At 46.2% G+C, this 12667-nt stretch overlaps 1 protein-coding gene across 1 annotated transcript in view; it reads right to left on the minus strand.

Annotated features, from left to right (window-relative positions):
* Positions 1–12667, minus strand: part of LOC126248822 (eIF-2-alpha kinase activator GCN1) — a 282568-nt gene that overhangs the window by 106586 nt on the left and 163315 nt on the right. Inside the window, exons 18-19 of the mRNA XM_049950239.1 lie at positions 2578–2690; positions 2294–2498 (exon numbers count right to left, since the gene is read on the minus strand). Of these exons, the coding sequence (XP_049806196.1) occupies positions 2294–2498; positions 2578–2690 (318 nt within the window). The remainder of the gene's footprint in view (positions 1–2293; positions 2499–2577; positions 2691–12667) is intronic.

A 12667-nucleotide genomic window follows, 5' to 3' on the forward strand; every position in this document is an offset into this window, starting at 1 on the left:
AACGGCTACCGTCATGGGATGCCTGTCCACATGTCTGACAGACAGCATCATGAAAACAGCGGCAGGACATGTGTCCAAACCTTTGGCAACTAAAACATCTCATCAGAGGAGGAATATAAGACCTGACGTCACACCTATAAACCGTGACCTTAACGTTTCCAGGTACAATGTTGCCATCAAAGGCCAGGATAAAAGCTCCAGTGTCTACTCTATTATCTTTGGGTCCCTTATGGATGCAGCAAACAAAATGGACTCCATGCCGCACCAGAAGAGTACGCAGCTCTTCATCACTTCATAGCATTAGGTCCCAATGGATGATAATGCACCAAATTCTACTGAGCTTGTTATGAGGAGAAATGGTGATAAGTATATCTCCTAGCTTTACACAGGCATCAGGCACCTGTGATTGGTTGGTGTGCAATGTTTAGATCAGCAGAGATCCATTTCTCAGCTCTTCCATTGCTGCAACCTTCCCAAACCGATCTTCAATATTTTTAGTGAAAAACAGTGGATTTATTGTAGCGAAAGATCTGCCATCAGTTTGGGAACAAACCAAGAACTTGGCAAACTGTCCATTTATCCTTATCTGGCTCTCTTCTTAAGCCATGGTCAAACACGGAAATGCCATAGGACTGTAAACCTCTCTATTAAAAATCACTGTTTCTGACTGTTGAGACGGCCGTGTTGGCAAGGCCACCATTAAACTGTATCACTTTCATTGCGGAATCCGCAGCGATGTCCCTCCAATTGGAAGTTCTCCCTATGCGTGCCACCTTGCCAAGGCAAAGGCCACCACACACAGTCTGAATGGTGGTACCCTGAAGCTGATGGATACCTACTCCTCGACTGACATGGGGAGGTTACAGTTCAGGTATCAGCAGCGCGAGCATTCTCAGGTGGCTACCACCGAGAGCGTACATGACAATCCCACCACGATGGACTGGCTGCAGAGGTAGACCCAGATCCATTTGATTAGTAGGTGCAACAATAACAGTGCACAGTTAATGCACCACAGTAAGACATCCTTCCCCAAATGGCCCACACTTCAGTAAAATTCGGAAAGTGGATGTCAAACCTAAAATGGGTACCAGAATTTCAAAAGCCAAAAAATGTGAGGAAAAAAGTATTAAAAATGGTGAAAACCTTCAGAAGTTCAAAGTATAGTCAAAATACCAAGGAAAAACATGACCAAATAAAAAGGCTCCTATTAGTTGCCTCTCACAACAGGCAAGAAAAGGCTGCAGATCTATTCTAGCCCCCGACACTGCAGGGGTGGTCTGGAATCCTGGTCCTACTTGTCAGCAGATGTAGAAGTTTGCATACAATAGTATGGCTGTAGGTTGCTGTTATGGAGAACATGCTTGACAGGGTAGATGGGCATGGAGAGCTGCAACAAACCAGTCTTTGGACTGAAGATCACAACAGCAACACATTGAAGTACTGACATGCTGCTATGCACACCACCTTATGATACACAGCAACAGCACCAGAGTGCAACCATCCAGGCAGTCTTCACACCAGGCACCTCAAACTTCTGAGTAGTCACAGACTAGAAGGCACTCAAAAACAGCAACCTGTTTATGCTTCCACCAAGAGACCTTGAAATAGTCTGTTCCATTCACCTCCAATTATGTCAGCTATCACAGATGATGGTGATACATGGAACTACTTTGCTTTTCTGCAAAATAGAGCACAGATGGATATAATTCTACCAGTCACAAATAGACACACAGTGCATACACACTGTCAGTTCCAGTTCCACAGTTGCAGTTCATCAGTTCGTCCAGCAACAGTTCCAGTCTACCGACATTGTCTGCCAATGCGGATCAATAGTTGCTGTCATTATAGCCAGCCACTATAATAATCGACAGGCAGTAAATGTTGGGTGTCAAGTGATGCAGTCTTATGAACAGTTAGATACAGCAGTCCAAACTCAAAATTCTACAGATTACGTTGTTCATTTTTTGTGTGTTCAATTAGTATGCCTGTGAGCATACATGCATCTACTGTGCTAGCCAGCTACCTTATAAAGCCATAATTATTCTGTAGAACAGAGTTCACCTTCTGTGCCTTCTTTTAATGAATACAACACACACATTCAGATTAACATTTAAGTTAACAGGGCACACAGTATTTACATTACTAAAACAGCATCTAAGGTGCCTGAAGCATATTTTTGATTTCAAATTGCAAGATATAAACTATTGTCAAAGTTAAAAATATGTACAAAAGCCACACACAGAACCGTTTTCAAAACTTTAAAATGTGTAATTTTTAATTAAATACCACTCACTGCTAGTTTCTCATGGTAGATGGCGAGAAGTTTTTCCAAAACAGGTTGTACAAGCCCCATTTCCTCCCTTAGTAGGGCGGCAAGAGCTTCTGCAGCTGCCCGTTGAATTTCTTCTACTGGATGAATTATGTCTGTCAATAACTCTTCATAAAGGGCTGTAGGGAATCTCATTTGTGATATATCCCAAAGTTTGTCCGCCAAAGCTCTAGAAACCAGTAATACTTCATCTTTACCACCACATATAAAAAGTACTGCCAATAGTATTTGTATAAATAAACACTCACCTGTTTTCAGGACACACATCGAAACGTGCCACCCATATTCGTTTTATTAATCTTAAGGCTTGATCATAATCCTCTTTAAAAGAGGGCAATGCCTGAACCATTGCAGCTAGTGCCTGGAAAAATAAAATTTGTAAGATAATAATAATAGAATTTCAAGAACTATAGGATAAAACACAAAGAAAACGTAATGTCTTACATAGAACACCGTAAAAAGGTGACATAAAAACAAGTGAGAGATAACCTGTAACTGTTTGTGCGTAAAGCTACTTTGCTTAACATGTAGTCACGAAACAGCATTCATGCTAAGAAGAATCAGGAAATTTCCATATCCTTTTTAATCAAAATGAAGGCATACACACACTGTCTCTTTCTATTCAATTTGACATTCATACTGAATGCTACCAAAAACACACAGAAGGTCTGTGGGTTTGTGTGTTTCATTCACTGTCACACCACAACACCACCTTTAGCTGTGACATAATGTAGTCCATTTAGTTCTGTGGTTTAAAGCAGCACTATACATTCATTATTCTTTCACTTTCTATCTTTTGCAAATGATTAAGTATTTACGTGCACAAATTATATCTCTGCTGTTGAGTCAGTTTCACTTATCAACAACAAAAGACGATGGTCACTATCCTGCTACAGTAGTCTAGTAGAGGAGAAACAAATGTAGGAGTGTCCTCATTTCATAACTGATTGAAGACATAAATTTAAATTTTTGTCATATCTGTGTTGCCTACATCACTGAGAAGCCACTCATCATTCAATTTTGTGTATGCTAAAGCATAAAGAAGCAGCCAGCAGAAATGATGTGGTGAGATATTACTATATTTACCTGAGCATAAGCTAACACTGAGAATATAAAAAAACCCATTTCTTTAATGAGGCGCCTTTGAAAGTTTTATTTGCGACATACTCTGACTAATCAAAACTACTAACTGTTCTATTGATATAAAGTATAAGCCTAAAGAACTTAACATTATACCCATTCTCGACTTATGACATTTATTAACTGTCTACACTTTGATAATACAAGGAGAAATAAAAAGAAACTGTTTAATTTTTATTGTCACGTCCTCTTTTTGCTTACTATCTAAGCCAGTTATCTGTAGTATCACCATCTCTAACCACCACTACTGGTATCATCACCTGGGATGATACTTTCACCTAACCAATGAAAGGCAGGAAGAGAGAGAATGTTTTTCTATATATGAGCAGGAACGAAATTTATGATCTCAGTTGTCACAAATATTCCACCATTTCTTCCAAGTATGTTGAAAATTATGAAGTGGTTATGATGGGACCCAAGAACACAGCTTTTTATTCCAAATAAACAGGGGATTTTATATCTAAACTGACATGAGAATGTGCTGCTATTCCTCTGTCTCTTACTTTCAAACATGTCATCTGCCTGCTGCTCAATCATTGGCTGCATATATTCAGCATCTGACACACCTCCTTTCATTCCCTTCATACCTCCAAGCGAGTGTTGACAATACTGCTGTGTGAAACAAGTACACCACTGGCCCCATCTAGACTTTTACTGTCTCCTGCAGAAATGTACGAGGGTGAGTCAAATGAAAATCTTAAATATTTTTTAAAATATTATTTATTGTGCAGAAGTGGTACAAAGCTGTATCACTTTTCAACATAATCTCCCCCATGTCCAATGCAAGTGGTCCAGCACTTACAAAGTGCATAAATTCCTTTAGAAAAAAATTCTTTTGGTAGTTTGTGCAACCACTCGTGCACCGCATTGTGTACCTCTTCATCAGAATGGAACTTCTTTCCTCCCATCGCGTCTCTGAGTGGTCCAAACATATGGAAATCACTTTGAGTAGTCCAAACATATGGAAATCACTTGGAACAAGGTCTGGTGAGTATGGTGGATGAGGAAGACACTCAAAATGCAGGTCTGCGATTGTTGAAACTGTTGTACGTGCAGTGTGGGGCCTTGCATTGTCATGTTGCAAAACGACACCTGCTGAGAGCAATCCACGTCGCTTTGATTTGATTGCAGGCTGCAGATGAGTTTTTAGGAGATCTGTGTATGATGCATTGGTGACAGTGGTTCTTCTAGGCATGTAATGCTCCAAAATGGCGCCTTTTTTGTCCCAAAAGAGAGTCCGCATAACCTTCCCTGCAGATGGTTCTGATCGAAACTTCTTTGGTTTTGGTGATGAGGAATGGCGCCATTCCTTGCTTGCTCTCTTCATTTACGGTTGGTGGAAGTGAACCCAGGTTCCGTCCCCAGTAATGATTCTTGCAAGGAAGCCATCACCTTCTCGTTCAAAGTGCCAAAGAAGTTCTTCACAAGCATCAATACGTCATTCTCTAATTTCAGGAGTCAGCTGCCGTGGCACTCATCTTGCAGACACTTTGTGAAATTGGAGCACATCATGCACAGTGTGGTGTGCTGACCCATGACTAATCTGTAAACATGCTGTAATGTCATTCAGTGTCACTCGGTGGTTTGGCTTCAACTGCTGCAATGTTCTGTGGTGTCACAACTCGTTGTGCCTGACCTGGAAGAGGAGCATCATTTGTGAACTTCCTATTCCATTCGTAGACTTGCTGCTGTGACAAACATGCATCACCGTACTGATCCTTCATTCATCAATGAATTTCAATAGGTTTCACACCTTCACTACGCAAAAACCAAACAACAGAACGCTGTTCTGCCTTGGTTGGTTGGTTGGTTGTTTGAGGTTTAAGGGACCAAACAGCAAGGTCATCAGTCCCTTGTTTCAAATATGGTCCATTCTGCTAATGGGACATCTCAAGGAAGTCATAACAATAAAAGGGAAAAAGCTAAAAACGTAAAAGGGCAGTCATGTTGTCAATGGTAAAAACAAAATGAGGGAAGTCAGCAAGAGAACAAACCCAACGCTATGCTGAAGCAGCATAGGCAAGACCACCTGTGACTTAAAAGGTGCAACCGCTAGAATGTAGAAGTACGTATGGGAAAAGGAGACTAAAAAAAAGGGTAAAAACAGAGTAAAAGGGGAAGAAAAGAGGATCTCGGTCAGGGAGGTGAATCGGGAATCTCCGAACACGGCGTACAGTGGGAGACACCTAAACACTCACCGCCCTGCCCCAACACCAGAGAGAGATTAAAAACCTTAAAACTGAGAATAAAAACCACTTTCCTGGAGGAAACCGAGAACTAGAGAGACCATCCGGGAATCATCAGCCAACATCAAAGGTAAAGTGTGGGGGAGTCCGTACTTAGCACGCAGAGCCAAAAGAAGGGGGCATTCAACCAAAATGTGGGCTACTGACTGGAAGGCTCCACAACCACAAAGTGGGGGTGGCTCATCACGCAAAAGAAAACCATGGGTCAGCCTGGTATGGCCAATGCGGAGACGACACAGTGTGGTCGAGTCCTTTCGGGAGAGGCGAAAGGAAGAACGCCACGGGCCTGGTGTCACCTTAATCGCACGAAGTTTATTAGACAGGGGAGTAGCCTCTCAAGAATTGGCCCATGACTGTGCGAAGTGGGATTTGATATGAGGCCGTAAATCCACTGCAGGAGGGGTTACAGAAAACGGGGGGTAAGTGACTGCTCCCCCAGCCAAATGATCAGCGAGCTCATTACCCGGGATACCCACATGGCCAGGGACCCAAAGGAAGTCAATGGAACAAGCAGCACGGTGAATATCAGCGAGATGGTCATGGATGGCAGAGACCAAGGGATGGCGCGAAAAACACCGGTCAATAGCAAGAAGGCCACTCATCGAGTCCGTACATAACAAAACGCGGTTGTGTTGGGACTGTTTAATAAAGGTAAGGGCCTGGGAAATTGCCATCAATTCCGCAGTAAACACCCCACATGTTGGTGGCAGCAGATGATTTTCCGTTCCAACAGAGGACGTGAAGGCATACCCCATATGATCAGCAGATTTAGAGCCATCAGTGTAAAAAACAACAGCATCCCGAAACTCCCATAAAATTCGAGGCTGAGGAACTAACCAAGGGGGAGGGGGAGGGGGGGGGGCGAGGAAGACAGGACAAAGAAGGAAGCTGAAAATCACGGCAGAGAGACGCAAGGCGGAGCCCAACCGGTAAACCCGCCCGTGGGCGGGAGTTGGGTGGGCGACGTCCTTGGTCTGGGAACAGGATAGAATAGGAAGGATGAGTGGGAGAGGAACGGATAGCGAGTGCATAAGACACCAGAAGCTGGGACCGCCGAACGGAAAGGGGGGGGGGCAGGGGCGGGGGGATCACAGCTTCAACCAGGAGACTATCAACAGGGCTAGTAGGGAAGGCACCGGTGGCCAAACGGATACCACGATGGTGGACTGGATCCAGCACATGCAGTGTGGAAGGAGCAGCTGAACCACAAACCTGACAACCATAGTCCAAGCGAGACAGAACTAGAGCACGATAAAGATGGAGGAGGAGGAACGGTCCGCACCCCAAGAGGAGTGGGCAAGGAAGCGAAGGACATTGAGTTACCGGAAACATCCTACCTTCAGGAGTCTGATATGGGGCAGCCAAGTGAGCTTGTTGTCGAAAAGAAGACCCAGGAAACAAAACTGTGGGACCACAGGCAATTGGTGTGCATCGAGATAGAGCTCTGGATCAGGGTGGATCATAGTACGGCGACAGAAGTGGACCACCCGCGATTTTGAAGGAGAGAATTGAAACCCGTGTGAGAGGGTCCATGCAGAGGCACGCCGTATAGCTCCCTGGAGCAGCCGTTCTGCAGATGCCATCGAGGAGGAACTAACCCATATGCAGAAATCATCCACATACAGGGCAGGGGCGACCAAGGGACCGACAGAGGCCACAAGTCCATCGATAGCAATGAGGAAAAGAAGGACACTCAAGACAGAACCCTGTGGGATGCCCGTCTCCTGGGTCCATGGAGAACTAAAAACAGTACAAACTCAAACTCCGAATGACCGATGGAACAGGAACTGGCGGATAAAAATCGGGAGTGGGCCCCGAAGACCCCACTGATGAAGGGTAAGTAAGATGTGAGGGCGCCAGGCCATGTCATAGGCCTTGCGAAGGTCAAAAAACACTGCAACCAAATGGCGGCGCTGGGAAAAAGCCTGCCGAACTGCGGATTCCAAGCGAAGTAAATGATCGATTGGAGACCGTCCCTCTCGAAAGCCACACTGGTAAGGGGACAATAGATCCCGAGATTCGAAGACCCAATTGAGCCGACGGGCTACCATCCGTCCAAGTAACTTACAATCAACATTGGTCAAACTAACTGGCCGATAGCTGTCAACAGATAGGGGGTTCTTACCAGGCTTAAGGACAGGAACCACAACGCTATCCCTCCACTGAGAAGGGAAGTCACCCTGGAGCCAGATACGGTTAAACACCCGAAGAAGATGTTGCCGTTGTGGAGCACTGAGATGTTGAAGCAGTTGGTTATGAATGGAATCTGGGCCAGGGGTCGTATCATGAGAAGAAGATGGAGCAGAAAGAAATTCCCATTCAGTAAAAGGTTCGTTGTAAGATTCTGACTCAAAAGGGGTGAAACGTAAGGTGGAAGCTTCAGCCCGCTGTTTCTGGTGAAGGAAAGCAGCTGGATAGGAGGCTGATGCTGATGCCGCTGCAAAAAGGGTCGCAAGATGTTCTGCAAGAACTAATGGGTCCGTACAAAGGCCATCTGGGAGGTGAAGGCCTGGGAGGGTGGACTGCCAATGGCAACCTTGGAGAGAGCGAAGTGTAGCCCATACCCGTGACAGGGGGACAGTAGAACCAAGGGAAGAAACGAATCGTTCCCAACATATCCGCTTGCTCTGTTTCATTAAATAACGGGCTTTAGCGCGGAGGCGTTTAAAAGTAGTAAGGCTGGCTACAGATTGGTGCCTCCTAAAGTGTTGCAAAGCTCGACGGCGATCATGGATAGCAATGGCAATGGCCGTACTCCACCATGGGACTTGCCGGCAATGAAATGGCCCAGATGAGTGCGGGACAGCAAGGCTAGCAGTGCGAACAATCGCATCAGACACATCACATAGGACGTCATCAATACAACCTGACAAAGAGGGAGAAAACACGACCTGTGCAGTGTATAGAGGCCAATCGGCACATTGGAAAGACCAACGAGGTAACCTGTCCACCGGGGAGCGGGAAGGGAGCAAGATAATCAATGGGAAATGGTCACTATCACAAAGGTCGTCATGTGGCGACCAGTGTAATGAATGGAGGAGAGAGGGAGAAGAAAGAGAAAGATCAATGGCAGGAAAGGTACCATGACCGGCACTGAAATGAGTAGGGGAGCCATCATTAAGAAGGCACTAGTCGTGGTCTGCAATAAACTGGTCTATAAGAAGACCTCGTCTAGACGGAAAGGGACTGCCCCACGAGGGATGATGAGCATTAAAATCCCCAAGGAGGAGGAGGAAGGGAGGAGGAAGTTGCTGAAGAAGGGCAGTTAAGGCAGCAGGTGTAAGAGTCCTGTCAGGAGGGAGATAAAGATTGGAAACTGTGACCGCAGAGTCTAAGTGGACCCTAACAGCAACCGCTTCCAATGTAGTTTGAAGAGGAATCCACGTGCTAGCAATGTCTGTACGGACCAACGTACAAACGCCACCAGAAGCCCACAGGGGTCAGACCCGATTTCGACAGAAAACACGGAACCCACGGAGTGTCGGTGAGTGAGCATCAGTAAAATGAGATTCCTGGAGAACCACACAAGCTGCAGAGTAAGACGAAAGAAGGGATTTCAATTCCGAAAGGTGACGATAGTATCCATTACAATTCCATTGGAGAACCACAGAACGATGATTTAAATGGGGGCTGAACACGCTAAAGCCAGTCATACCGCCGGGTCCCCACCCATCACCGACAAGGAGGGGGCGACATCCATGAACGACAGGTCAGAATCCGGTTGTGAAGTCGGGGAAGGGACCTCCGGTGAAACCAGAGGCTCTTTGTCCTAGGACTTATGTTTCTTCTTCTTTTCAGGCCGAGATCGAGGAGGGCTGTGTGGCATAAAGGAGCCAGGTGCAGCAAGATCAGGAACAGAAAGAGACCGGGCGACCTGGGGGCCGACAGACCGCGGCTCTCGCGGTCGTCGCGCGGCAGCAGACCTTTGGCCTGGAAGGTGCCGGGAAGGGGCATCCTGGGAGAGGCACCCTTGACTGGCAGACGCCGAAGGAGTGGGACACTTCTCCGGCTGGGGAGGGGGAGCAGCGCCCAGAGGAGAAGGTGTGGGAGCCGCAGGGGAGGGGGGGAGGAGAGGGGTCCGGGATGGGGGTAAGAAAGGGGGAGGAAGGGGTGAAGATGTAACCAAGGTGTAACTAGATGTCATGGACACAGGGTGAAGACGTGTATATTTCTTACGGGCCTCTGTGTAGGTTAAACGATTGAGGGACTTATACTCCTGTATCTTCTTTTCCTCCTTATATACTGGGCAGTCTGGTGAACATGGAGAATGACTACCATGACAATTTACACACACAGGAGGGGGAACACAGGGACTCCCCTCATGGAGTGGACGTCCACAGTCACCACAGAGAGGGGCCTGCGAACAGTGGGAAGACATGTGTCCAAAACGCAACCACTTAAAACGCCTCATAGGAGGTGGGATGTACGGCTTCACATCACATCGATAAACCATAATCTTAACTTTCTCAGGGAGGGTATCCCCTTCAAAGGCCAGGATAAAGGCACCAGTATCAATGCGATTGTCTTTAGGACCCTTCTGAACACGCCGAACAAAGTGAACACCCCACCATCCAAGATTGTCCCGAAGTTCTTCATCAGTTTGAAGGATGAGGTCCCTGTGAAAAATCACACCTTGTACCATATTTGGAGACTGGTGGGTGGTAATGGACACAGGAATTGTGCCAAGATGGGTACAGGCACGAAGGCCCGCAGATTGGGCAACTGAAGCAGTTTTGATCAGCAATGAACCCGACCGCATCTTGCTCAGCGAGTCCACTTCACCAAACTTGTCTTCAATGTGTTCCACAAAGAATAAAGGTTTGTTATTGGTGAAAGTATCTCCATCAGTCCTGGTGCAAACTAGATAACGGGGGAAAAGTTTCGCCCCTAGCCGACGGGCCTGAGCCTCTTCCCGGGGAGTAGCCATGGAAGGGAAGGCCGAAGGGGCAAGAGAAGCAGCACTTGAAAAATCAGTTCCACGCAGAGAGACGGCCGCAGAAGAACAGCCAGAGTTCTGGACCCGTATGCGTTTCATGTGCATAGCGTCCGCCCTGATACCACCCACTCCGATCAGGGGCTCTCCTCACGGGCGCCGCCCAGCCACAGCAAGGGCTGTCTGGCATGGCGGCCATTGCCGGGAGTTCCGATGCTCCAGGATGATGAGCAACCATTCCAAGGCATGCATGAGGAGGTCACAGCTCTAGGTATCAGAAGTGTGATCCCTGTGTGTTCAGGGGGCTCAACCAAAAGGGTACATAGCGACCCCACCACACGGGCTGGCTACAGTGCTGGCTATGCACCCTAGCAGCAGACAACGACGTGAAAGAAGAGGTGGAATGTACTAGGAGGGCGCATGTCGGAGACACTAGGTAAGGTGCTCTTCCCCAAATGGCTCACACTACGGAGGAGAAGTTTTGTAATGGAGGTCAAACCCAGATGATTATGCAACAAAGCTGAATTGGAAAACCAACAGAACCAGGAGGATAGCGGGGGCCAACATAAGCAAGGACACCAAGAGAGGGAGAGGAGAGGGGGACGGGAAAGGAGCAAGGAGGGGAAAGGAGGGGAAGGGGAAGCAAATTCAGCCCTGGAGAGAAAGTAGGCTGCAATAGCTCAGGGCCCCGTGCTTGCCACGCACGTATCCACAAAATAGTTGTGGACCCCCTGGGGGATTCTTCCCTGGTGCAAGTCGCAAGTGGGGTGGCCATTTTTATAGTGCTACTGTGACGGTATGTGTGCATCTGCACTATGCTCCCACCTACAGGCCATTCTGCACCCTGCTTGTAGCACGCTTACCAACTTACACGATAATGCCGCAAAATTTCAATTTGTTATTACAAATTTAAGGTTTTCATTTGATTCACCCTCATATATTGTTGAGTATCTGTCCAATTTTAAGGTCAATTCTATTTCAACTACAAACGGATTCAGGAAAACTGCAGTTAGAATATGGTATATGTTCATAAAATGCCACAACAGACGATATACATTTCAATGGCTGGCAGCATGATGAAACTAGCTGCTCACTCACAACTCCCCTCCCCATTTTCTTTGTTGTCTCAGCCAGATTGGTGTTACTGTCCCCCCTCCACATTCTTCAAAATAAAACTGCACAGGACTTCAGTTGACAAAGCTTCTTCTGTAAATGTAAGATGACACTATCATACAATACAAAATGGTTCACCACAGCATCAATAGCATAATCTGCAAATTTAAGATGATCCTGCAGTTTTCAAATGACAAATTTGGGTAAAAACCTCGCCTTATCATCAGGTAAATGGGTATATGTGTGTGCTTTGTCGGAGGATGGGGAGCAAAGCGCATGGCTTCTTGTAGTAGATGAGAATTTTAGTGTGCTGTTTGACCTAAAAAATCCACCTGTGTTCGGCTTGTTGCCTGAGTGTAGGTGTGTTTTGTAGCTTATTGTGTGTTACTGCATGTGATGTCCTGGCAATAAAGAAACCATGCTTAAGTTCCTTGGGGAAAACAAAGAAAGACTAATTTATGTTCATTTAAAATTGTCATTTTAATAATAACTGAGGTTACAATTTCATAACCCGCAAACCAAGAAATGTCATCTAATTAAATGCGGACGCTGGTTATATTACCAGCATTGAACAAAATACGACAGAAAACTATGGTGATAAATACAATGGCTTTGGCTTACCGTTAGTGCTAGCACCCAGATATTGGCAGCAGCTGGCTTCTTGGCATTTCAATGACTGGTTACAGCAGTATGCACAGTCTTGCAGGTGACACCAATAATGTAGGCTAACATGCTTGACAGTGTTACTCTTATCTACATTTACATCCATACTCTGCAAGCCATGTCATGGTGTGTTGCAGAGGGTATTTCGTGTACAAGTATCACTTCCTCCTTTTCCTGTTTCAAGCGCATACAGTTTGTGGGAAGAACAATTGCTGGTAACCTCCATGTGGGCTTGAATCTCTC

The sequence above is a fragment of the Schistocerca nitens genome, chromosome 1 (assembly GCF_023898315.1).
Source record: "Schistocerca nitens isolate TAMUIC-IGC-003100 chromosome 1, iqSchNite1.1, whole genome shotgun sequence".
NCBI classification, from domain to species: Eukaryota; Metazoa; Arthropoda; class Insecta; order Orthoptera; family Acrididae; genus Schistocerca; species Schistocerca nitens.